Source organism: Diorhabda sublineata, chromosome 8, assembly GCF_026230105.1.
Source record: "Diorhabda sublineata isolate icDioSubl1.1 chromosome 8, icDioSubl1.1, whole genome shotgun sequence".
In the NCBI taxonomy this organism is placed as follows: domain Eukaryota; kingdom Metazoa; phylum Arthropoda; class Insecta; order Coleoptera; family Chrysomelidae; genus Diorhabda; species Diorhabda sublineata.
Genome location: NC_079481.1, coordinates 11767326 through 11791836, shown reverse-complemented (window position 1 = coordinate 11791836; position 24511 = coordinate 11767326). Strand labels below are relative to the sequence as shown.

Genomic DNA, 24511 nt, shown 5'->3' with positions numbered 1-24511 from the left:
TCTACCTTTACTATAATAATAAGTAAATTATTTGGTAGTAACCGATAAATTCAATTTACCATAGGAAATAGTTCAATTCCTAGCAACTGGGTATATAAGTAATAATTTATTCTATAAGATGTCCAAATTGATTAATTTTGAAAAGAAATAAATTCTAATGGGTAAATATTTTGTATAATTAGAGCGCAATAAAGCTAAAAGAAGAAGACACCTCATATATATGTCAAAAGTGTAATCAAAACAAAAAGTTTACACGCCCATGAATTGATTACTAATAATAATAATAATAATTACAAAAGTGGTCTTTTTATAAATCATGAAATTATTTTGGTTTTGTTTTATTATCATTTTTATAAAGTCTCAAATAAATTATAGTAAGTTTTTACTCTTTACTTGGACAATGTCTCAATTTGAAATTTCACATTTTTTAGGTGAGGCAGTAAGATGTTACCAATGTGGTTCTGATAACCCACATGACGATAATTGTGGTGCATATAAAAAATTTGATAAAATAAATCATATAGCAATTGATTGTAATAGTGAAGAAAGTCATATGCCTGGTTCATTTTGCATGAAAGTCACTCAACAAAGTCCCAGAGGATTTGTTTGTAAGTATTTTTTTTATATGTAATTACATTTAATTGCTACAAATTTTATACAAAATCTTAAATGCCGTTATTTTCGATTTCACAATAATTACAAAAAATTAACTCAGTTGCTTAAGTAATTTCATTAGTGTGGTAGGAATTTATTAAAATTTCAGATGTCTACAAATTATTGACCATTGAAAAAAAAATATACTGTATTCAGAAAATTCAATACACTGTTAACAAATACATTTATCAATTTGTAACAGTGTATCTAAAATTTTCAGTGTATGCTGTTCACTTGATTACAATTCTGCATTCTTTATGTAATAAACTCCCATTTATCCTTTTTTATTTAAAAATAATATTCTCCTGTTAAAATTTTCAAGTGTTATGTTGAATTTGAAACATTGGAGTCTTCTATGATTTGTTCTCACTCGGTTTCCTTGTACACTGCTTTTTATTTCTAAATTATTATAGTAGCTCAAAATATTTTATCCTGAATCTTTTCACGAACCTACTTTAACCTACGGAGTTCACTATTTCTTAATTTCCATTGGGCATGTTCTTTAGGCATACATATGACTTAGTCATAAAATTATTTAATTTTTTGTCAAAAGTCTATAGAATCAAATGGGGAAGAGCGCATATAGTTGTTCAGTTAAAAAATCATAAAACTATATTGAGTTCGTATTGTTTAAAAAGTTGTACTATTGTGCTCATTGTCTCTATGCACATAGCCTTGTATTGGAGTGTGTATACACACAACTAAACAATAGATGCCCTATTCAGATCAATTGAGTTTTAACATGTTTGGACAAACCTACATTTATTCAGGTGTTTTCAAAATAACGAGAGGTGTCTTCTCATAGATGATGTCGAAATTATTTCATTAAATTTTTTCGCTCGTTGATTATTAATTGCAACTGAATAATTAAGTCAATGTGAAATCGTTGACATTATGTTTAAATATGCTCCTACTATACTTTGAATTAATAGTACAATGTTTTTTTTAATAACAAATAAAATTTTTTAATATTTTTTATTCAGCTATCAAGTGTTTAATGTATACCAGTCTAATAATATGTCTCAAAATGGCACATAACCATTATTACTCATATTGGCAATGCAGAATTTGAAAAATGACTCAGTATGCTAAAAATCCTGTGATTTTCATTAGTGAAGTGAATTGTACAAGGATGGTTTCAGATGTATTTGGCTCAACAAAGAAAACAAAAATTTTGGAAAAAATATATTTATTTTTCAACGTAATCTTCTTTCAGTTCCATACACCTTTCCCAATGATGTTCAATAAGTTTGATACCCATTGTAATAAAAATGGTCAAGCTCCTCAAAAAAGCCATTAACTGCCGACATCATCTCTTCATTGTTGGAAAATCTTTTCTAAATACCACTGGTTTTTCTTTGCCTAAACGTTGTAATAAGTTCGCATAATATTCGCCACTCTCATGCCCAAATTTTCAGTTAATATGCAATGTACCGATCTTTTTGAAATGCCTACTATGTCAGCTAGGTCGCAATGTTTCAGTCGTCGATCATCCATTACCGGTTTGCGGATTTACTTCAAAATTTCTGGAGTCATCATCTCAATTGGTCGATCACTGCAATGCTGGTCTTCAAAGATCGTTCGGCCTCATTTAAATTCTGCCACCCAATAACCAGAGTTGAATCTAGTTCAGCTTTTATATTGGTTCAGCTTCAAATTTGAAACATATGCTGCATAGGTTGTATACTTTCTAATACAGTATTTTTCAAGCAACTACCACCATCTCTAGGTCAGAGGCCAGGTACTTTTGGGACCATTCTCGTAAAGGTGCATATTATAACAAAAGGTACTCATAATTTAATAGGGATGCATTTTTTTTCTGACAACAAATTCTAACAGCACTGAAGTTTTTCAGATCGTGCTCGATTATATTATTATATAAGTGGAAAAAGAATTGAACAACATATTTTAGCATGTAGCCACACTTGAGAACTAGACTACAATTAAGGTTCATAAAGGTTCCATTAGATCCAGACATAGATATAGTGATGACAAAAATAAGAGCATGTCTATTTAATTACCACCTTAACTTAGAATTAAGACTAATAATGATTACTCAAGTGTTAAGTTTGGTTGATTCTGTTATGTGGAGTGGAGGCATGGACCCTGATATTGTCATTAATGAATCAAATTAATCATAATTGGATGGCACACATAACTAACAGAGAAGTGCTAAGAAGAATCATCAGAATAGGAGATTACTGAAGATTGTTTAACATATAAAAGACTTACCTGTGTCATGTGTTGAGAGTATGACATTAAATGATCTTGTAGCTGAATATTATTGGAAAATTTAAAGTCCAAGAGGAATATGAGTAAATAAATTTCTTGGCTAAAAAATCTTGATTTATATGGCAGAATACCAGTAATCACAAAATAATACTCAGATAATACTTATGAAAAAGTATTACATAGCCGCTTATATAAAATATATTATCGATGGAATAGTGGAAGTATTTAACAATTCAGGTCCTAGAATTCCGCTCAACCATTGCCAGTTAATCAAATAGAACTTATTGAAGTCATTACTTTCAAACTATTAATTAAAAGTGGACCCAGTAAATATTGGACATTTGTAACTGCCCCTTGTTTTTATACTCGTTTTCTTTCGTGTAACCCCCAAAAAGTGGGTAATCTTGGGGTTATAAATAGCAAACCAACTTGACAACAAATCCCTCAAATAATCAATTATTCATTAAAAACCTTTTTCAAATACTGCCTTACTTCTAATGTACTGATTGTTGTTCCATCCAGCTAGTACCATACCTATGGTTGTTCACATAGTAGTAAGTCATAAAGAAAATTGAGTTTGAAAAAAAATTAGATATAATTCTGAGGTATTACAGTCATGAAGACTCACATACTTCTACTATATGTAGAGTCCCTCAAGGAGGATATCATGAGACTAAAAAGTGTTAACTCCTTTATTAATTTACAGGGTGATTTGTGAAATTGACCTTACATTGTAATTGGCTATTGTGTTTACACAGCTGATTTAATTTTTTAAATTTTTTCATAAAGCATTTGACTGGTATTAGCTAAAATTAAAAATTCCAGGACCTGCTTAGGAAACATTAATTTAGGTTTTCATATTTAATATTCCACTGTGTAATATTTTTTTAATGCAAGCCGATTCTGGAATTTCTAAGTTTAGCTAATATCAGTGTAGTGTGTAGTGTACCACAACATGAAAAAATTTTAAAAAATCGAATCAGCTGTATGAACTCTATAGCCAATTAAAATTTATGATCAATTTCATAAATCACCCTGTAAATTAATGAAGAAGAGTAGTTAACAATTTTTAGCAGCTTCATGATATCCTTCCTGAGAGGCTCTGCATATAATAAAAGTTTGTAAAGCTCCTCAAGACTTACCCTGTATATTCCGTAAAAAAATGCCTTGATTGCTGTATCCACATGAAATATGTGTTTAAAAAAATATTTTTGATGAGTCCTTATTGTGAAATTAGAATTGTCACTTTGAATAAAATATTTTCTAATAATATTAAGATCATATTCAAGTTTTTCATTCATAAGAAAACAAAGTATTTTTAGTTAATATGAGTGTTATTTTCTTAGTTTATTTTAACAATTTTTAAAAGTGTAGTTTTATCTACATTTTGGAACATAAAATATTTTGCACTATAGATAACATTACATCTAGCCTCTTCACTTCCCTTGCAACACATTTTTTATGTTTAACATCACTGTACAATTTGAAATTCATATAAATATGATTATTGTTGTATTATTTACACTTTTTCCTTTATGTTTGTTGTTATTGGTTCTCGATACGTTTCATAATGTTCACTCATATTTACCAGTTTCTAAACTCAATATCACTGGTGACTATAGTAAAATTTACTGTCATTTTTAAATATGTAAAAACCATTTTAAACATTTTGTAGGTATGCTGGATGTTTGATAATTGTGCATAACTTTTGTCATTATACAAATAAAGTTATTATACTTTTAAGCAAAATTCATATTTTTATTTTAAACATAACTTGTATATGACTGAATAAATTTTCATATCTGATGGTTGCAATTTAGGTTTTACAACTTTTTATGGAGAAAACTTTGTTTATTATTATTAATAAAGCTTCAAGTCACCTGCTGTATAATGGTAAAATCTACTCGACAACATTTATTTATTCTTGTGTTTTGTTATTAGGGGATGGTAGATGGAGGCAAGTCATTAGGAGGTGTGCATCTGTTGCAGAAACTGGTGTCACTGGAGTTTGCAATTGGGGTGTATATGAAAATGGTATTTATTGGGAAGAATGCTATTGTTCTGAAGATGAATGCAATGGTGCTAATATCAGTACAGTATCAATATTACTAACTGTTACTTGTTTAACCGTTTTAAGGTATATTATAGGATAAACAAAACATATTTCTAGGAACAAAACATTAAAAAGTATTTTTCACTAAATAGTAGGTAAAAAGGCAACTGTATTAATGAATTTTTAAATTCGTTTGTATGAAAACTCATATCACACATTTTTCAACTTTCATGTAAGAAAATTCAAATGGAATAAATTCATTATTGCAGTTCCTATACATATAAAAAATCTCGAAACATGTTGAATTTGAATTAAGCATTGATATTAACAGGCATAATTGTCTATTTTTTATATGGAAAGTTATTTTAATTAATTATCTAGTATCTATTCTCATTTCTCGTATTTACTTGTTTCTAAGTTTGGCCGTGGTCTTTGCATTTACTTTCAATTTATTTGGTCTCTTTTTTTTATTTCATCTGATCATATTTTACCTTTCTGAATCCCTATTGTAATAATAAGATTGTTATATAATGTCCAGAATTATCTACATCAATTGATTAATTAATTAAGTACATCCTAAAAGGGTACGGCTCTGTGATTTTTTTTTAAACCGATTAACTAGACAACAGTTTCATGTGAGAAAGGAGAAAAATCAAAACCTTTTTACATGTATATGTCAAAACAGTTTTGATTACCTACAGAGATCTTGGGGTCATTCATTCTATATGAATAAAGAGTAGTTGAGAATTGTAAGTGAAGATTATAATTCTTCAATTTTCAATTATTTAGACTATTTCCTTCGAAAAATTTAAGCCAACCAAAAAGCTGTAAAATTTTATGTTTACCTAGCAACGATCAAATTTCAGCGATAATACTGCACTAGTGCAAATTATCGATAATTTGCACTAGTGCCAAATTTTCGTCTAGGATTAATAAACATCATTTGGTTTTAATTTTATATTTTAAGAAAAGGAACAATGATTGAAAATGCAATTAGAATATACAACTTTACTGGAGGCCGACGATGGTGTTTCTATGCTGCTTCCACCACTTCTTATTGTTACTTCGCTACTGTCATTTCGCATTTTTTGTACAATTTCCTCGTGGTGTTCACTATTTACTTGGAGGTAACTCTTTATCGAGACCTGATTTGAGTGTCCGGTAACCTTCATAATTTGATTTTCTGAAACCCCAACCTTGGCAAGCTGAGTAACTGCCGCAGCACGGTTCGAGTGATTTGTCACTTTTATTCTTTTCGTGTCAATTCCTATAGCTTCCGCTGCATCTCTTGTCCACTTTGAAATTTCATTTCGTCCTACTGGACAATTTTTAAAAAAACCTTTTGATGTTTCTTTCATCCATGATGGGTTTACAGTTAAGAAAAGATGATCGACCGTAATATGTTTTCCTCTTTTTTCTTTCAACATTTTAAAAAGCCTGCAAAATTATAATGATAGATTGTTTGATATCATGCCATCTTTTTTCTGTTAACCTATGACTCCCTCCTTGCGCTGTCTTAGAAAAAATAGGATTATAAGCTATGCGTCCTGTAGGGTTGCCGTAGTTGTCAAATTCTTCTTCAAAGTAACTCAAAAGGCAATTACATGCTTCTCCTCCTCTCCACGCCAGTTTATATGAAGCAATATGAAAGAACTTGCGTTGAAGTCCGTCCGGAGTCGACTCGTCCCAAATGGCACACATTTTATCAATATCTTGTCCTGATAAGCTAGATGCACTTGTTTTTCTTTTTTTCAGGACACTTTTGCAACTGCTTCCTTTTTGCGTCTCTCGCAGTTCTGGCGCATTCAAACGTTACATCTTTAAAAGGATCGAAAATAATGTTAACATTTTTGTTGCAAAATTTTCGCTACTGTATTCCAAAGTTTTTTGACAACACCTTCTTTATATTCTTCCCCATCACTACGTCTCTGTGCGACAGATGTTTCCATGTTCAAAGTGTATTTTCGTTCATCACAAAATTGTTGAAACTGTCGCCACGCAGAATCTCTCGACTTTTTCGTATTCAGTGGAGTTAGTTTATCCACTGCGGCGTCTATTACTTGCGTGGAATTCTGCCCAAAACGTAAACTCATTTTGAAATATTTTTTCACGAACAAAACTGTTGTCAATAAGTTACCGTAGATACCAATTCAATGCCAATATGATGATCGTCAACTACGGTATAATTTAAAGAATAACAAATTTTAAACACAGAATTAAGTTTATTTTACATTAAATTTTTCTCAGGAAATAGTCTGCCAAAATGCCCTCTCGTGCATGTCTCGAGAAAACTAAATTATCGACAATTTGACATGCACTCGGGACATTAATATTGAGAAATTCTAAAAATGTTATACTTTTCTACTTGATAAACGTTACAGTTTTTCATGAGTTATTGTTATTCAATTTACGAAAAAAAGTGTATATAAAGAAATAATCTTGATATTAGATATTCTATCAGCTCTAAAAGTTGATGTACATAATTCTGGAACTCTTTTTATAATTTCATATAGGTGTTTATAGCTTATAACAATTATTTCAAATGTGATACTTGCTTTTCATGAAATATTTATTATTCTTATCAATGAATCCTTATTTTGGTTTTTTTCTCAAAATCAATTGCATTTCTTAATGAAAAAATTTGTTTTAATTTTTTTATCTAATGTTAAAATGAAATATTTTTCAGAGGTTATAAAACAATTTCGCAACTATTATGAACCATTTTCTCGTTCAGCTGAATTAGCAGCAAAAATATTACAATTTTTCTATAGTATTTAGTATGGAGGGTAAAGGTAAGGAGAACCATCTCTGTGCTACAAATTCTTTACGTTAGGGAGGCGCTACTAGCGCATAAGTGTTAATTTTAAATAAAGCGCTAGTAATTCAAGAAGGACAGAGAAAGAAAGAAGTGATAATTGACACTGTTTTTTTAGAAATTCACAATAATTAATTAACATTCGGCGTTATCTCAAATTAGCTTTTCTAGGTTATATTTACAAAATTATTTTGTACTTTATGAATAGTTTAGATTTTGTATACCAATATTTAATTAACGACTCTAATCATTTAAAATTTTTTAACACTGCATACTACATACACACAATTTCCCTTGAGACGAGCCCGTCCCTCTAGGCATCCACCCCCGGATAAATCCACGAGTGGGTATGAAGAAGAACATTCCACCACCCCCTGTCATTTCGACAGGTCCTCATCCTATTTCGCGTCGCAGTTTCGCGCGTAGACTCCTTCCTCTCCCCTGAGGTCTATGGGCGATTCTGGGATGTCTTATCTTTTTGTTAAGAGAATTAGCCTGTTGGCTATACACTTTTGGCTTCTTGGTCTGGACGTCTTCATGTGTGTGTGTGTGTGTTTCGCTGCCTCTGGTAAGCCTCTTCCTACCTCCTACTGGTAGGAAAAGATCTAATCCGAGTGGTCCTTCGTCTTCTCTATAGCTGTCCCCGATGTATGCTTCTGAAATGCAGAGTTACCGTGTTGGGGGGTGTCCTCTTGTGGGTTGACTCTATCCATCCAATTGTCTTCTGGGCCTCTTGTGTTTCTTGTAGTTTCCTTAGTGTATCTTATGAGTTCCTTCAATTCTTCGTTGGGATGCGTTGCCAACTCCTCGAATAGCTTTACTGCCCTGTGGTCCATAATGTCTAATACTTTTTCAGGTCCCGTTTCTCCGTATATTTCCTCGCTACTTGTTGTCCAGTGAACATTTAGTGCTTGTCTCAGCGTTATGTTTTGTTGAGCCTGTAGTTTCTTCCTGTTTGTTTTGCACGTGTGTCCCCAGGCAACAGAGGCGTACGTTATAATCGGTATTATTATATTCCTGATAAATCTGAGTTTTGTTTCCGTCTTTAACTTGCCTTTACTACTAATCAGATTTCTCAGATCGTCGCTTATATTTTTGAATCTGCCGTATTTAGGAAGGTTGTTTGTCATTTTATTTTGCTTGTTGGGCTATTAGTGTAGCTATGAGTGCCTGCATGTTCTGCAGCATAGTCAATATGTCACCCGTTACTTGTGTTTTTTGTGCCGTTGAAGCTGACGACGTTTTCTTGGCCGTTTGGGCGTAGCTAACTCCTGGGGTCGTTGTTTGCTTTTTTGTTTCTTCTTTTTTTGGATTTTTTGGACACCCCCTGTAGTTAGTTGGGTGATCTCCTGCGCAGTTCACGCATTTTGGTTTTTCGGTCTTGCTCAGGGTACAGTCCGCGGCCCTGTGAACTCCTGCGCATCTTACACATCGCACGTCCATGTTGCACGTGCTCTGTCCGTGATGGAAACCTTGGTATCAATTTTCTTGTGTTGTCTTCATTTTTTTGAGTATAGCTCGTGAGTTGCCATACTTTTTTGGGTTTCAGTCCTTCTTCTCTCAGTTCGATTTCTACTTCCGATGCTGGGGTGTTCACTGCTAGTCCTTTTATCACTAGCTTTCTTTCTTTCTCTTCTTTGAGTGCGTACGTATACCACTCTATTTCTTTGTGCTCGCTCAGGAGCATCTTCATTTTGTTGAAGTCATCCACTGACTGCGTGGTGATCTTTCCTGTAAAGCTGCCCATTTTGCATTGGGCGTTGATATTTCTCTGTATCAGTTGTTTTCTAATAACAGTCCATATCGGTGGGGATTTCAATATGATTGGAGGTTTTTCTTCCTCGTCTCTCTCTTTATTTTTTTAATTCTTCCTCTATTTCTTTTCCACTTTCATTTCAGTCGTTTTTGTTTTCTTCCGTGGTTTTACTTTTCGCTTTCTTTCGTTATCTTTTGTTTTTCACTTGCGTGAAATCCTCCTCTTCCATTGGGCAGTCTTTGATGTTGGATTCCTCCATGACTATGGTCGGGCTCTCGCATTTCCTTTCCCACATTTTGTTTTCCGATTGAGGTTGTCCTTTTTTTTTGGTTATTTTGAACTTTTTCTGTGAGTTTTGTTACTTTGTCCTCTAGTGCTTTCATTGTTTCCTTCATGTTGTCCATTTTTACCAGATATATTTCAATTGTTCTTTTCAATTGCTTATTTTCTTCCTTCGTTTCATTCAGTCCTTCTTTCTTACTTTTCAGTTCTTCAATTGTGGTTTCAAGAAGTTTCCTATCTTTCGATGTTCCCCTATCGTAGGGTTTTCCTTACATTTGGGGTTTTCAGGCTTCATACCTGTACTCTTGTCTTAGTAATTCTCTTTTTTTTTTTTAAATTGAGAAGTACGGTTGTTTCGAAAACGGAAAAATTCCGCACAATTAAATTTGTGTTAACAAACACAATTCTTTCATGTGGAAGTATTTTATATCATTATAAATAAAAGGTTGTGTCAAAGCACAGCTACCTGCAATAAAGAAAGTTTAATCAGTGTCTCACCTGAGTCCGCTTTTACTTCACTTCACTCTCGCATTTGTTCACTCGTCGAAGTCTCGGAGTCAACTAGACTGCATACTTTGAGTGAAGTCATTCAAATAAGACGGGCGGAAGACTGAACTGAACGATCCGACAGGAGCGCTATTCAGGTCAAATTTTGAATTATAATTTACTCTCTACAAGCGGACAGTTTTTAAGCTAAACCCCCATATGAGATGGCCCTCCTTACCTCTCCCCTACATAGTATTTAGAATAACAAAATTTGTACAACATTGCGATCATTTCTCGAGTGAAGGAATACAATTTTTTAGTGTAGTATCTCCAATTTTTATTTAAAACTAATTTTTTTTTCAATATATCCTTTTTCTGGATAATAATATGCTCGAATGTGCCTTCTATTAGATACTTATGGTAATATATTGCACCAGCCAGATTTTATACGTTTATAAAATAGTTTTAAGACAAAACTTTCTGCCATTCATGCCACAATATAAAATTCTAATAAGAAATATTTTACCTATTAGGTTGCCATAGGTTAAGGACTCCCTAGACACTGTTAGTAGAGATTTGGTCGACATAACAAAAAAATGTGCCCCAATTTCACTTTACATGTTGCATATTTATAAATTCTTTCAAAATAAATATTATTTATTTGCATTAAAATTTATAAATCTTTGGTGAATCATAAAAAAAATGAACTAAATAATAGTACAGGCAAATTACGCGATTTTGAGATAAAACCTTCAATTAAATTAGGCAGTTTTAATTTTCTAGATTCTGGGTGGTTTTGGGATACTGAATAAGTCTAGCAACTCTTAACAAAATTACGGGCACGGATTTTCGAAATTTGAGGCTTGAAACTGAAAAAAAAATTTAGAATATTCGAAAACCTTGGCCTCCCGGATAACTGTCCTCCATTCTTCTCGATCTACTTTTCTCCGCCACTTTCGGACGCCTAGTATTTTTAAGTCCTGTTCTACGACGTCCTGTCATCTTATGCGTGGTGGTCCTGGAAGCCTGCGCCCTTTTGGTTTTTGTAGGTATGCAAGTGATTTCTCTACCCTCTGACATCCGTTTGACGTGACCAAGCCATCTTAGTCTCGCTCTCTTGATCTCTGCTACCAGGCTGGGCTCTCCGTAAGTCCGTTAGTACGGATGCGCTATTCTCCTTGGTCTTGACCATAGATGCGCCGAAGTACTTTCCTCTCCCACGAGTTGAATCTCAGTTTATCCCTAGCAGTCATTGCCCGGGTTTCAGAAGCATATATGACAACTCTTTTGTGCGCTTGCTGAGTAGGCGGGATTTCGGCATATTTTGGGCACTGTCATTCGCCTTGTTTCTAGTTTTCACTCTCTCCTGTATCTCCTGCAATTTCGTTGTTTTCAGTTATGAGGAAGTCAAGGTATTTAAAGTTGTCAACAGGCTCGAAGGTGTAGTTATCTACCTTAAACGCTGTAGTGTCTGCGCTGTCTCGGCTACACGACATGAGCATGTACTTCGTTTTAGCTTTTTTCATACTGAGCCCTGCTCGATTGGAGTCCTAATTAAGTGTCCGGAAGTCCTCTCTAAGCTCTAATTCTCTTCTGCTTAGCAGATCGTCTGCGTAGGCTACCTTCTGTCTTAATCGGTTAAGTAGGATTCCTCCCGGGTTGGTCTGCAGCCTCCTAAATATTCTTTAAAAGGTCAGTTTGAATAGAATACAATAAAAAACAGCCTGTTCCTTCAGACCTTCTATGACGTTGAATCGGCGTGATGTTGTGCCGGCTACCTTCACATTGCAATTGGTGTTGCAAAAGGCCATTGTCAACTGTCTTATTAGCTTATCTGGCACACCAAGTACACTTAGTGTTCCTCAAATGTAGCACTTTTCAAGGCTACAGAGAATAGTCAATATGTGGTCTGTCATTGCTCTCTCTTCTAAAACCACATTGGTAGTTTTCAATCATTCGCTCTGCGTACACATCCAGCCTTCCCGACAGTATCCTGGCGTTTACCTTGTAGGTAACGTTCAGTAGGGAAATGCCTCTGTAGTTGGCGCAGTTTAGTGTTTTGACCCCTTTTTGTAGATAGGGCAGATGAATGCTATGCTACATTCTTTTGGCATGGATTCCACCTGATGAGTCGATGAATCCTTGCCTTAAGTTGTTCCGCATTTCAAAAAAATTTACTTATTAAGACTAATATATCCGTCCATTACTCTAATTTTTATCTCGATAATTCATTTTGTATATTTTTTATTAATTTTATTCACTCTAACAATAAATTAAGGAATGTTTGTTTAAAGGTGTAACGAATATTCGGTATTTAACAATTTTTTCTTCGGCCAAGAATCTCGCCGAATATTCGTTATTCCGCCGAATTACAATTTGTGGCATACCTATAAATATTTTTATATTTAGACTGTCCAATCAAAGTTGTATTCCATTTTTTCTATATATATTGTTATGTTTTTACCACTTTTTGAAGTTTTAATAAAGTATGGCTTAATAATAAAGAGTTTTCCTCAACTGTGGACGTAGGCACCGATTTAAGAATAGCAGGTATGTTATTGCTAGGTAAAACCATAAATTTTAGTCTGTGGTTGAAGTTGGACCTATTTAGTGTAGTCAAATCGACCACAAAACTACTTATACCTTCTTTCTTTCATAATAGATCTACGCCTGTTCCTTCTTCGATATCTTTCCTCATCCTGACTCCACCACTTTTGTGGTCGACCTCTACTCCACTCTATAATAAAAATGCACCAAAAACTTAAATTCTTGCAACTTAGTACAATTTCTGTGGATATGTAGGCACAGAACTATAAAGGAAAGTTGATGATATAGAAGTAACTATTACTTTTTAGTAATTAGCGGAAAAATGTACTATTGAGTAAAGTTGAAATTCATTGTCTCTTGGATATTAATATACAATGTTATGAAGTTAAAACTACTGAAAAATGGTTGTAATGCTGAAGTCATAAAAAAAGTAGTTAACCATCAAATCTTAAGACTGATAACATAAAGCAACCGGGGATCTCCTGGCATATATCACCAACGTATAAATTGAAGCTATAGATGAATATGGAAAATCCAAAGCAATTGCCCAGGACATATCGAATGCTTTTGACAGGGTTTGGCATGCCAACCTTCTAAATAAATTAAGATCCTACGGTTCATCGTTTCAACTGGTTTAGTAGCTTTCTCAAAGATCGATTCATCCAAGTCGCTATCAATGGATACATCTCAGAAAGGTTTGAGGTCAACGCTAGTGTTCCCCAGGGATCCATCTTGACACCTACTCCCTTTCTTCTGTACATAATAGCATACTGGTGTCTTAGTTCAAATCAGTCGCCCCAATAAACTCGACTAGCGCTCAAATCACAACAAATCCCCACCATCAATACCAATTTTGGAAACATTCTGGAGTGGGGTGGAAGTAATCTGATTTTAAGTTAAATGCAGCGAAGAACTATGCTACTGTTTTTACTACACAGCATTTCAGGATTTGGTCCTGTCTGGACATAAAATATCATCACCGTAAATTCGTTTGATGGATGTTGAGGTTGGATGCAATATTTCCTGAAGTAGTCATGTGGTCGATTTAGCTAAGACTGCTTCACAAAAACTTGGAGCCTTCTTTAAGATCAAATCCGCAATAGGTTTTAATCATGTACAAGATTCTTTGGAGTATGGCTCGTACATTTGGAACTCTGCTCTTAAGCGTACCATCAGGATGTTCGACTCAATACAGAAGAGAGCAATTCGAGGCGATTCAGAATTGACCACTTGAAAAACGTAGCATTTGTAGATTATTATTCGTTTTCTGAATAATACCAACATAAGAACAAAAATTTTAGAACCCAAAGTCCGTTTTTTAAAGCTTTCAATGCATGGTGAATATCATGTCTGGATTATTCTTTTACCATAGTCATGTGGTCGATTTAGCTAAGGCTGCTTCAGAAAAACTTGGAACCATCTTTAAGACCTAAAAACTCCGCAATAGCTTTTAATCCTCTACAGGCCTAGATTTTTCCATCTTTCGAGTATTGCTCGCACATTTGAAGCTCTGTTCCAAGTATACCCTGAGGATGCTCGACTCAATATATAAAAGAGCAATTCGACTTATAGGCGATTCAGAGTTGACCAGAAACCATAGAGCATAGAAGAAAGGCTGCCGACCGAACTTTGTTTTTCCGATACCACCATAGCAGACGCTTGTCCAAGCTGTCCAACTTAATTTCATCTAGAGCAGTATTTGCATTTGCAACACCTACTCAACAGACGTGGCTCATGAACATCGAGTTCGCTTGCTGACGCCCAAAATATCGATTGAAGAAGTGCTATCCTGTGGATTCAGCTACCAAGGCAAGTTTTTCTCGAAAACCAGAACCTACAGATGTTCAAGATTCATATGTACAGGCATCTTTACGTAGCAGGAACCACCCGAATTACTCGAGTGTAATAGGGTTTATCCTCTTGTGCTTGCTTCTTTTGATTTGAGTCGATTGAAGCGGTAAAGCAATAAACGGCAGAGCTCATAAAGGCCCTCACCCTTCCAGTACTGCTTCGATCAATGGAAACACGTATGAAAAGGTGTGTGGCGAGGTGAGGGGAGTATATTGAAAGGGAGCATTCCAATGTAGAATAATTTTTATAATAAAACCCTTTTCGCAATCAATCTCGCTATTTACAAGCCAGATCTCGTAGTGGTTTGCTATCACTTCGCGTACAATTGTTGCTATGTGCTTCTTCTTTGGTACATTTGTCTGCTTTTTCGTTTCCTGGGATGCCTGTGTGTGATGGGACCCAAATAATTGATACGTTCTGTGTGTGAAAAGTTAGGATGATTGACGCATACGCAGAAGAGTTTCTTTGGAAAAAGTATGCAATTGGCCCTTTGTCCCTATTTAACATACTATTACATTTCGCAATTTCATTGCTTTAAAATGTATCCAACAATTTATTATTTGATACATTTTGAGACTGACCGCGTGATCGGCAATACCTGATTTTCCGGTCCGTCCATATTTCAATTGAGCATGTGCTCTTTAAGCCGGACAATAACGGATCTGTTAGTCTGCCCAATATACTTTTGGTCACAATCACCACAACTAATTTCATATATACCACTATTTGCCAAATTTGGTATTTTATCATTAGGACAAAGGGCCCATTCCTTACAGCCCACTCTATAGTTAAGCGGTTAAGGAATAAATGTGAAGATTCCCGCCAAGGAGTTTTTTCGAGCTGGAATTAATTTTCGTTTCAGGTGGCTGATTGGTGGAAAAATTTAGTATAAAACAGGTTATTAGATTTTAGTTTACCTTCAGTCTCTGAAGACGAAAACTTGGTTATCAAAACGCTCGTCAGACAGTGTAATTGTGAGTGTAGTGTAGTGATAGTGTAAACAGTGTGTTCAGTAAAAAAACTAGGTAGGTAAAGAAACCCCATTTTTCTGGTGAAGTACTAAGTGACTTTGCCCATAAGGATTTTCAATTAAACGAATAAAACAAAACAACAACTAATAGTCAATCCTCATTATATACCTAAATAAACTATTTAGTTGATTTAACTCACCTTTTATATAGGTAGGCTCCATAAATTAAATTTCAACAAAATTACAAAACACTTGTTGAATGTTTGGTAGAGAAAACGGCGGTTTGGAATGAAAGAAGGTTGATCCAAGTACATTAGGCGGCTCTGGTGTCACTTGGACCATTCATTTTTAATATTGAGCATTTTTCAAAAACAGGACAAAGATACCCCGAGGGGCAAAGTCACCACAATTGACGGTATTATCTTTGGAATGATAAGAAATTCCTAGACCGCCAAAAACACAGTGGTACCAACGGTATATCGGGGAAGGTTGATCCAAGTACATTAGGCTCCTCTGGTGTCACTTGGATCAACCATTTTAAGTACTGATCATTTTTTCAAAAACTGGGAAAAGATATTCCGAGGGGCAAAGTCACCCCAATTGGCGGTATTATCAAACGTTACACAATACAAAATTCAATCTAATATAAATTGATAGAATGAGGTAAAGACATAATTTTAATTTTATTCTGATCAACAAAATATAATGAATAATTATCATAATTGATATCATTATCTACCAACTAATTAAGATCGAGTTTACCTATAAACTCTTTATAATTATTTATAGATGCTACTAAACCATTTTCGTTGGTTACTTCTGCATCCTTGCTATAATCTAGTTCCTCACCAAGTTTGTTTACCATCTTCCCACCCAAAGCATTGATTACAGCGTTCCCTGCGCATATGTCCCATTTTTTAATAGCCGTTATATGAACATACGCATCTACGTTATGCTTTGCTACTTCCAATGCTTTATAACCTGAAATTGAGAAAAGTATCAAAATGATAAACTTTTGAATGTATTCTTATGGCTCGGGGATAGCGTCATAGCTTCAGTTTGCGAATAGAAGCGACGCTATTCGTATCAAATCGCACCGTTTCATTTTTCAATATTAAACGCTCCAAATTATTATTTTCATGTTAATATTGCAACTGATATCGCGGTATTGAGACCGACGCAGCGCGGGTCCAGCTCGAGAAATGATCACTCACAGACGCTGCAAAAGAATAAGTTCATGGAAAGAATCAAGAGACAACGATTTGCTTGAAGGCCAGTTATATGGTGCCGGCATTGCTGATTGAAGGTGGATAATTTTTTTTTAATTTATAGCATAAATTAATATACCTATAACTTTGAACGCGTTTTTCTCAAAACCACTTTTTTGAGTGAGGCACGCAGCAGAAATCGAACAATTTTTATCCGATCGACTTCAAATTGTACTGTACTGTACCAATAAAAGTAGATTATCTAGAAAAGTACATGGAATTTTTTCGACATCTCAATTATTATAAAAGTTACGAGAGAAATTTCGCTCAAAAATCATTCTTTAATTTTTTAAAAATCAATATTTCTTCAAATTCCTGTGTACTTCTCTTCAAAATATCATATTATTAACGAAAACACTTTTTTCATATCGACGTTGAAGAGAGTTCTGCTGCGTGTCGCGAACCAATGCGGAGATGACAACACCTGACGCGAGAGCTTCCCCAGCGCCACCATACGGAGTGAAAAATGTGAAAAAAATGTTTTTTGATACATTAATAAACAAGGAACAAAATTCAAAAAAAGTTTTTCGAATATCTCTTTTTTCCCAGAAAAAAATTCTTGAAAAATGTGAAAAAAATAGGGGGTCCGTTAAAGCAGAACTTTTTTCTCATAAATCACTTTCAAAATACTTATCACAAGTTTTAGTTGATACATTTACACCATATTACCAACTCGCCAGAAAAATTAGATCTAACTATGGAAATTCGAGTTCACGCCTTTTGTAGAGCTTCCCGAGGTTCCCTGGGGGTACACCAGGACTACTTTGGGAATCGATGGTTTAAAGAAACAGGTTGGAAGGTTTAATGAAAATCCGAGCCGGATTTATCATTTTTGCGCCCCATGGACTGGTTAAAGTTACTTTGCCAAAAAACTTTATTGAAAAATTATATCAGGCTTTATATGTTAATTGCCTGAACACCACTCAAATTTTATCATTTTTTGAGAAATTCAACTCGTTCTGGGACTAAAACCAAATGATCCAACCCGCAGAGCATTCTTGCAACAAAGCATGGCTATTGGTGCTGCTACAGTGGCTTCAAGCCCACAAATATGCACCCCTTACAGTTTGATGACTATTTCTATTTCTGAATATTTTCTTAATTTTTTTCTCGGCCGTACGCCCCCTGGTACTTTACGCCCATAGACCCAGGCCTATTGGAAAATCCGGCTCCGAAGAAAATGAAAAACTGATTTAAAACGCCCAGTTCATCGAATACATCTATTTTGATGGAATTTCACAATCAATATTAAACCAGATGAGTGAAGACGAAAACCTGAAGAACAAAAAGTTATAGAATAGGATAAGAATGAAGCATTTAGAAAAAAAAACACAAAAATTCTCCAGTGAAAAGTCAAAGGAAACTGAAGAAAAGCTTTGAAATAATGATGAATATGATGAAAGAAATGAGAGAGTTTAGCGAATCCACTACGAAAATCAAGAAATCACGGGAAGAACAAAGAGAATTCAGGGAAGAAATTAAGGAGCTAAAAATAAAAAACCAAAAGCTAGAAGAAGAAAATTGGAAACTGAAGAAAACAACGACGAACTTGGATAACAGATTGGAGCAACAACGTGGTGTTATAAAGGCTATAAATAGACACAGAAAACATCATAGAGACATCTCTATGGTGTTTTCTGTACTATGGAAATAAAAGTTGAGACAATATTAGAAAGTGTAATACGAGGGTTGCTACTTAAGTTTTGAGATGTGAATGATGTTAAACCTGACATTGCCATCGTAAAGTTTGATATATTTAATAATGAACGTACTCAGAACATGTCTTCATACGAATGCTATTTGAATAGTTTACAGATACTTGAGAGATCTTCAAAAATCGGCTGTTGTACCAGGAAACATCGATATTGCAAATCCTTATGTAACATACCGTGAGATTGAGGCATACTGGGGCATAAGTTCCACTCGCATACATTCAATATTGCATAAATATTTTTTCCCAGCAGTTTTCCTCATAGTTTTCGACTTATCCACAATAAAAAATGATTTTCAGTACAAGAACCCATTTTACGGTGAAAATTTTGAGGTTAGGAAAAAATGCTTGCAGACCAATCTGTAGAGAATTTTGTGCTATACATTTTTGCTCCGGCACTCTTTTTTCAAATTCATCGTAGTTTTCGAGTTATTCGCGATTCAAAATGCTTTTGAGTGTATAAAAACCCATTTTAAGTTGAAAATTTTGAGGTTAGAAAAAAATTGAATCCTTTTTTCTACAGAATGTTGGGTGCTCCTCATTATTTCCCAGCAGTTTGTGTCGAAATCCTCATAGTTTTCGAGTTATCCGCAATTTAAAATGTTTTTCAGTACAAGAACGCATTTTACGGTGAAAATTTTGAGGTTAGGTGACTGTACATTTTTTGTTACAGCAGTTTTTTTCAAATTCCTCATAGTTTTCGAGTTATTCGCGATTCAAAATGTTTTTGAGTGTATAAAAACCTATTTTAAGTTGAAAACTTTGAGGTTAGGAAAAAATTGAAACCTTTTTTCTACAGAATGTTGTGTGCTCCACATTACTTCCCAGCAGTTTGTATCGAAAACCTCATAGGTTTTGAGTTATCTGCAATTCAAAATGTTTTTCAGTACAAGAACGCATTTTACGGTGAAAATTTTGAGGTTAGGTGACTGTACATTTTTTGTTACAGCAGTTTTTTTTCAAATTCCTCATAGTTTTCGAGTTATTCGCGTTTCAAAATTTTTTCGAGTATCAAGTTCTGAAATTTCGAAAATCCGTGCCTGTAATTATGTTAAGAGTTGCTAGACTTATTCGGAATCCCAAAACCCTCCAGAATCTAGTAAATCAAAACCGCACAATTTAATTGAAGGTTTTAGCTCAAAATCGCCTAATTTACCTGTACTAAATATCAACTTACCAGCACCTGCAGCAATGATGACGTCTATTTTTTGTTTAAAGTTTTTCTGAAGAACTTTTTCTACATCACCTTTATGTGAACGAGATACAATCACTTTAAGATTATCTTCAGTAGACTTTTTCTTTAAAAAAAATAATAATAGCTTATTAAGACTTTCGAAAATTGAAAAATTATAATTACTTGAACATTTAAGTCTGTTGACTTAGTTTTTCCTACCCAAGCCCATGATGTACTTTTATCAAATGGTTTATGAATAACACCAATTATTGGTTTACCTTTAACTGCTACACATACCATAGTTGTAACGTAGGTGTACAATTTCTCTAAAAAATTAGATAAATTTCTATGTCAACTTTCATGTTCGATCATGTATGATCGAACAGTAGATACAATTATAAATCATATAATAATAATAAGAAAAGCTGGGAAACTTGAGAAAATTAGAAAAAAAAAGCTACAAACAGTAATGTGGGGCGGGTAAATACCCAGTGGAAAAATTGTCTCATAAATTGTCGCCTTGGAAAGTAATAAACGTAATCCACTATATCTTGAAACAGGGAATTGGCGCACATTTTTAAGGTTATTAAATCCAAGTTTTTAGTTTATAGTTAATTTATTTTTAATAATAAAAAGCTGAAATTTTTATATATAATAGTTTATTTATTTATTTTGTCAAGATTGCAATAATTATCACCCATAAATCAGAATTTCTGAAATGATGTGACATATTCCTTTTTAACCTTGGAAACTTACTGTGTGATTTGCATTATAATGCGCCTCACTGCCAATTTTTATTACTATTTATAAAACTAATAATATTTTATTTATTTTTATTTAAGATAAAACCAAAAATCAGTTTGAAGTCCCTGTTGTATAGATCGTCAATTTTGTCTTCTGTCTGCAAACTTCTGTAGAAGTCGTGGTAGACAGATGGAGTAGTGCCTTTTTATATAGTATTAATAAATCTTGATGTTTTTCTTTATTAATCTTGGGTTTGGCTTTGTAGGACTGTGGTATATCATCAATACTGGCTGTAAATTACAGTGTGATGGTTGTAGTGATTCGCCGTTTGAGAAAACAAAATACTTCATCTAATTTAACGTGATTTATATGTAACAAAACAATACTGATAAGAGATCACATGCATGTTCGTTCTTCCCTCCTGCCATCTCGCGAATGTATGTAATTGAATAAACTATGAGAGTGAATAATTAAGTATTAAGTATTGCTGTGTATCACTGAGCTAGTATTTATAGTACATTGTTTTAATGTTGATTTTGCGATACTGGAACTATTTCACTTTTTCCTCATTTTTGGACAATGTTTTGTTTTACTACTGAAATGTTTCAGCTCCAAAAAATCTGCATGTGCCATTTTAACAACCTTGTGGTATGGTTTTCTGGTCTTAGCTGATCGGGCTACCATGAGAACAGACATAGAGATATTGACTATTTTATGATTATGGATTAAATCCAAAGGCATTTAATGATAAGGTAATTTATGTTGGGCTACTTTTATTGATCACAGTATTTTATTATTGACAAAAATTGAATTATTTTGTATACTCTTAGTATTTTCACCAAATTTGTGGATTACTTCTATTGACTTCCAAGGAAACGAAAGGGTATTTTCAATTTTTGAACTCAAAAGGATGAAAATATTTGGCGAACTGTTATTTTTGCCTTTTTTGCATGATTCCAAGGTTTTTTTCTCTAACATTAAACATCTGTATCACCTCATCCTGAATTATTTTCTTTGTTTTTGAATTTTAGTTGTTATTTGACACTTTCCTATTTTTATAGTTTTCAATTAAAATTTTAAAACCACGAAAAGAAAAAAGCAAAAATGTAATGAATATGAAATTGAAGATAGGGGCGACGATAGCGAGGAGTATATTGAAATCAATAATTCCCACAAATAGAAAAAGCTATACATGCAAGTCATTTAATTACCTTAATTTAATAAAAAAAATAATTTCGAGAAAAATTTAACCAACAGAATTCAAACCAATATATATTTGCTTCATACACTTGTGTCCCCATTGTGTCCTTTGAGACCAATACACAGAAAAATAGATAATAAATGCTTTAGAAATAAAGTATATAAATGAAATCATGGAATTTCTAGGGAAAACATAATCAAGATCACAGATATAATAGCAGAACTGAAAATAGTCACAATCGCAATAGTTTTTTCAAAACTTTATACATATATACTGTCTATACAGTAGGGAGTGCAACTTAACACATTACAATTTATGTAAATTAAATCACAAAACTTATATAAATTATACTATACCTGTGAATTCATGAGTAGCATCCAATGGATCTATCCAAATTGTTATATCATCTTCGTTAATCAAACTTTCAATTCTTGTGTCTACAAAGTCTTTTATAGAATTATCACTAGATTTATCATCACAGCTTTGGACATGTTCTTCTGAGATAAGTGTAATGGTAGGAAAATGATTCCTTATAGTGTTAAGCATCTCACAATGAGATAATACATCTGCGTTTGTAACCCTTTCAGGAAGACCTTCCTTTGTTAATCCTTTACTTTTAATATTTAGATTATCTTTATTTTCAATTATCTTTTTGCCACCATTTTCTGCTGCTTTTATTGCCACGTTTAATAGAGTACGTAAATTTATTTTTTTAGGTTCTGACTTACTTTCAGTATCTTTGGAAAAAATGTGTAACCCAAACACAAAAATAATACATACTATAATAAATATGCCAAACTTATTTAAGCGTATTGCACCTCCGAAATTCATTTCAAAAAGTTATCTACATATTTATCTACTACTTAAAAATAATCCATTTATAGTTTTATATATCACGTTAACATTAAGACAATCAATAAATAACGATTAACTGATTATGATTTAACTATCAAAACAATGAGTAAACTTTTCTAGTCTTCTTTTTTGTAAATTTGAGTACTGACAGTTTAAGAAAATCATAGAGCTCCATACAAATAACAAATAATCTTTTGTCAAAAAAGAATTTTATTTATGATGATAAAATACTACATTGCTTTAAAATATACAGAAACTAACCCGAATCACGTTTCAATATGGTAATCTATAAACTAACCGAATTACGTTCATTGTAGTTCGGAGATTGATCGAGTTAATTGGGTATTATATTATGATTCTTTCTACCCTGTTAGACCGGTGCGTAAATGCGATCAGGGCTGATTTATATGTCTATGATTATTTGACCTTATCAGCATTTCAGCATAAACAAATATCATGGAGAAATTAACGCACACAAAAGTAATAAAAATCAAAAGTTCTTGTAGATCATGTTTTTTCGAAAGATCCTTATATCTCCGATGACATAAAAAAAGAAATAGTAGTTGTCATCACCTATCGTCGTATTTCCAACAAATATTGCAATGATTTTAAAGTTATGATTTGTAATTACAAACACAATACATAGATGATACTAGCGCAGAGGTATAGTATATTTGAATACGCGCATATTTACGTAAATAAATAAAAAATAGATTAAAGTTCCCCTTTCCTCTTTCCATTATTCCTAAATTAAAGCCATTAATTTTATATATCCAATTAAGTAATAAAATGTTCTTGTTTAGTTTTATTATTCAAACGATTAATGAAATATTCGAATACCACTAAATCTGTACTTTGTTCATGCCGCTATAATATTTTGTTGCGTTCCAAGTGCTCGATTTAAGCACTCAATCGAACACACGCGTACGCATTACTTTTAACGCATGTCCCAAATTTTCGCTATTGAGATCTGTGGCTCAAGCACAGCTGCACATATATACATCTGCATTATATCCACAGAACATACCCTAGTATGTTCTGTGATTATTCCATTGCCACTCAAACACCAGAAAAATGTTTGGGTTTGGGTTTCATGAGCATGAGCATAAACACAAACTGTAGAATTGAGGTTATGTAGGCATTTATTTAAACATATTCTTGAACTAGAACCACAACATTATTTCCTCAGATTATGTATAGAGTTAATATTAAAGATAAAGAGAGCGGCATATAAGTGGAATTGTACTATCGAAAGAGCATATGTTTACCTCTATCTATTGAAATCTTGCCTTACCACCACTCTAAACTCGACATCATAGCCATCCGATCAGAATAGAGTATGGGAAGATAGAGAGTGGTCTACCGACAATTAACTCTATGGTTTTTAGTATTCCGTACACAGCGACAAATAACCAAATAATTTGGTATGTTTTGAAATTTCACACTTGACACGTAAAACTTAAGGTACATTCCTAATGCAATTCGTGGGTGAAGTTCGAAATAGCACGCTCTTCGACGTAAAATTGGCCCATTTCTAATGAACTTTGCCAACTACTTTGTGAACAGAGCTTGCACATGCGCCTTTGCAGCAGTTTTGTTGTCTTTTTGGGGTCAAGTTTAATTGGGATGTCTTTTGATTTATCATGGATACTAAAATAAACGATGAATTGATTCTCCAGGAACACTAGTTCAGATTATTTGGTATTAAAATGCCAAATATGACAATTCGATCTAGTACGCATGTGTCATGCACGGCACGAAATACATAAGTTTGGAGCTTGCAACATCTGTGGACCGTGTAAACACGCTTTTTAGCCTCGAATTAGAAATACCAACATTGCTTCTCGTATGCCAAGCATTTGTGCTGTATTTCCACTCCGCTCGCGAAATGCATGTACCTTTGGGCTCCGTG

General features: G+C 33.6%; 2 protein-coding genes across 2 annotated transcripts; one reads left to right on the top strand and one right to left on the bottom strand.

Moving 5' to 3' along the window:
• Positions 1 to 218: 218 nt before the first annotated feature.
• Positions 219 to 8229, top strand: LOC130448110 (uncharacterized). The gene is made up of 3 exons (XM_056785320.1): positions 219 to 374; positions 432 to 608; positions 4828 to 8229. The coding sequence occupies exons 1-3, from the start codon at positions 317 to 319 to the stop codon at positions 5037 to 5039; spliced, it is 447 nt and encodes a 148-aa protein (XP_056641298.1). The 5' UTR covers positions 219 to 316; the 3' UTR covers positions 5040 to 8229.
• An 8081-nt stretch (positions 8230 to 16310) lies between these two features.
• LOC130448105 (inositol monophosphatase 3) lies at positions 16311 to 22732 on the bottom strand. Its single transcript, XM_056785314.1, has 4 exons — positions 22101 to 22732; positions 19983 to 20125; positions 19803 to 19923; positions 16311 to 16627 (listed from the first exon to the last, which is right to left on the bottom strand). The coding sequence occupies exons 1-4, from the start codon at positions 22573 to 22575 to the stop codon at positions 16389 to 16391; spliced, it is 978 nt and encodes a 325-aa protein (XP_056641292.1). The 5' UTR covers positions 22576 to 22732; the 3' UTR covers positions 16311 to 16388.
• Positions 22733 to 24511: the final 1779 nt, after the last annotated feature.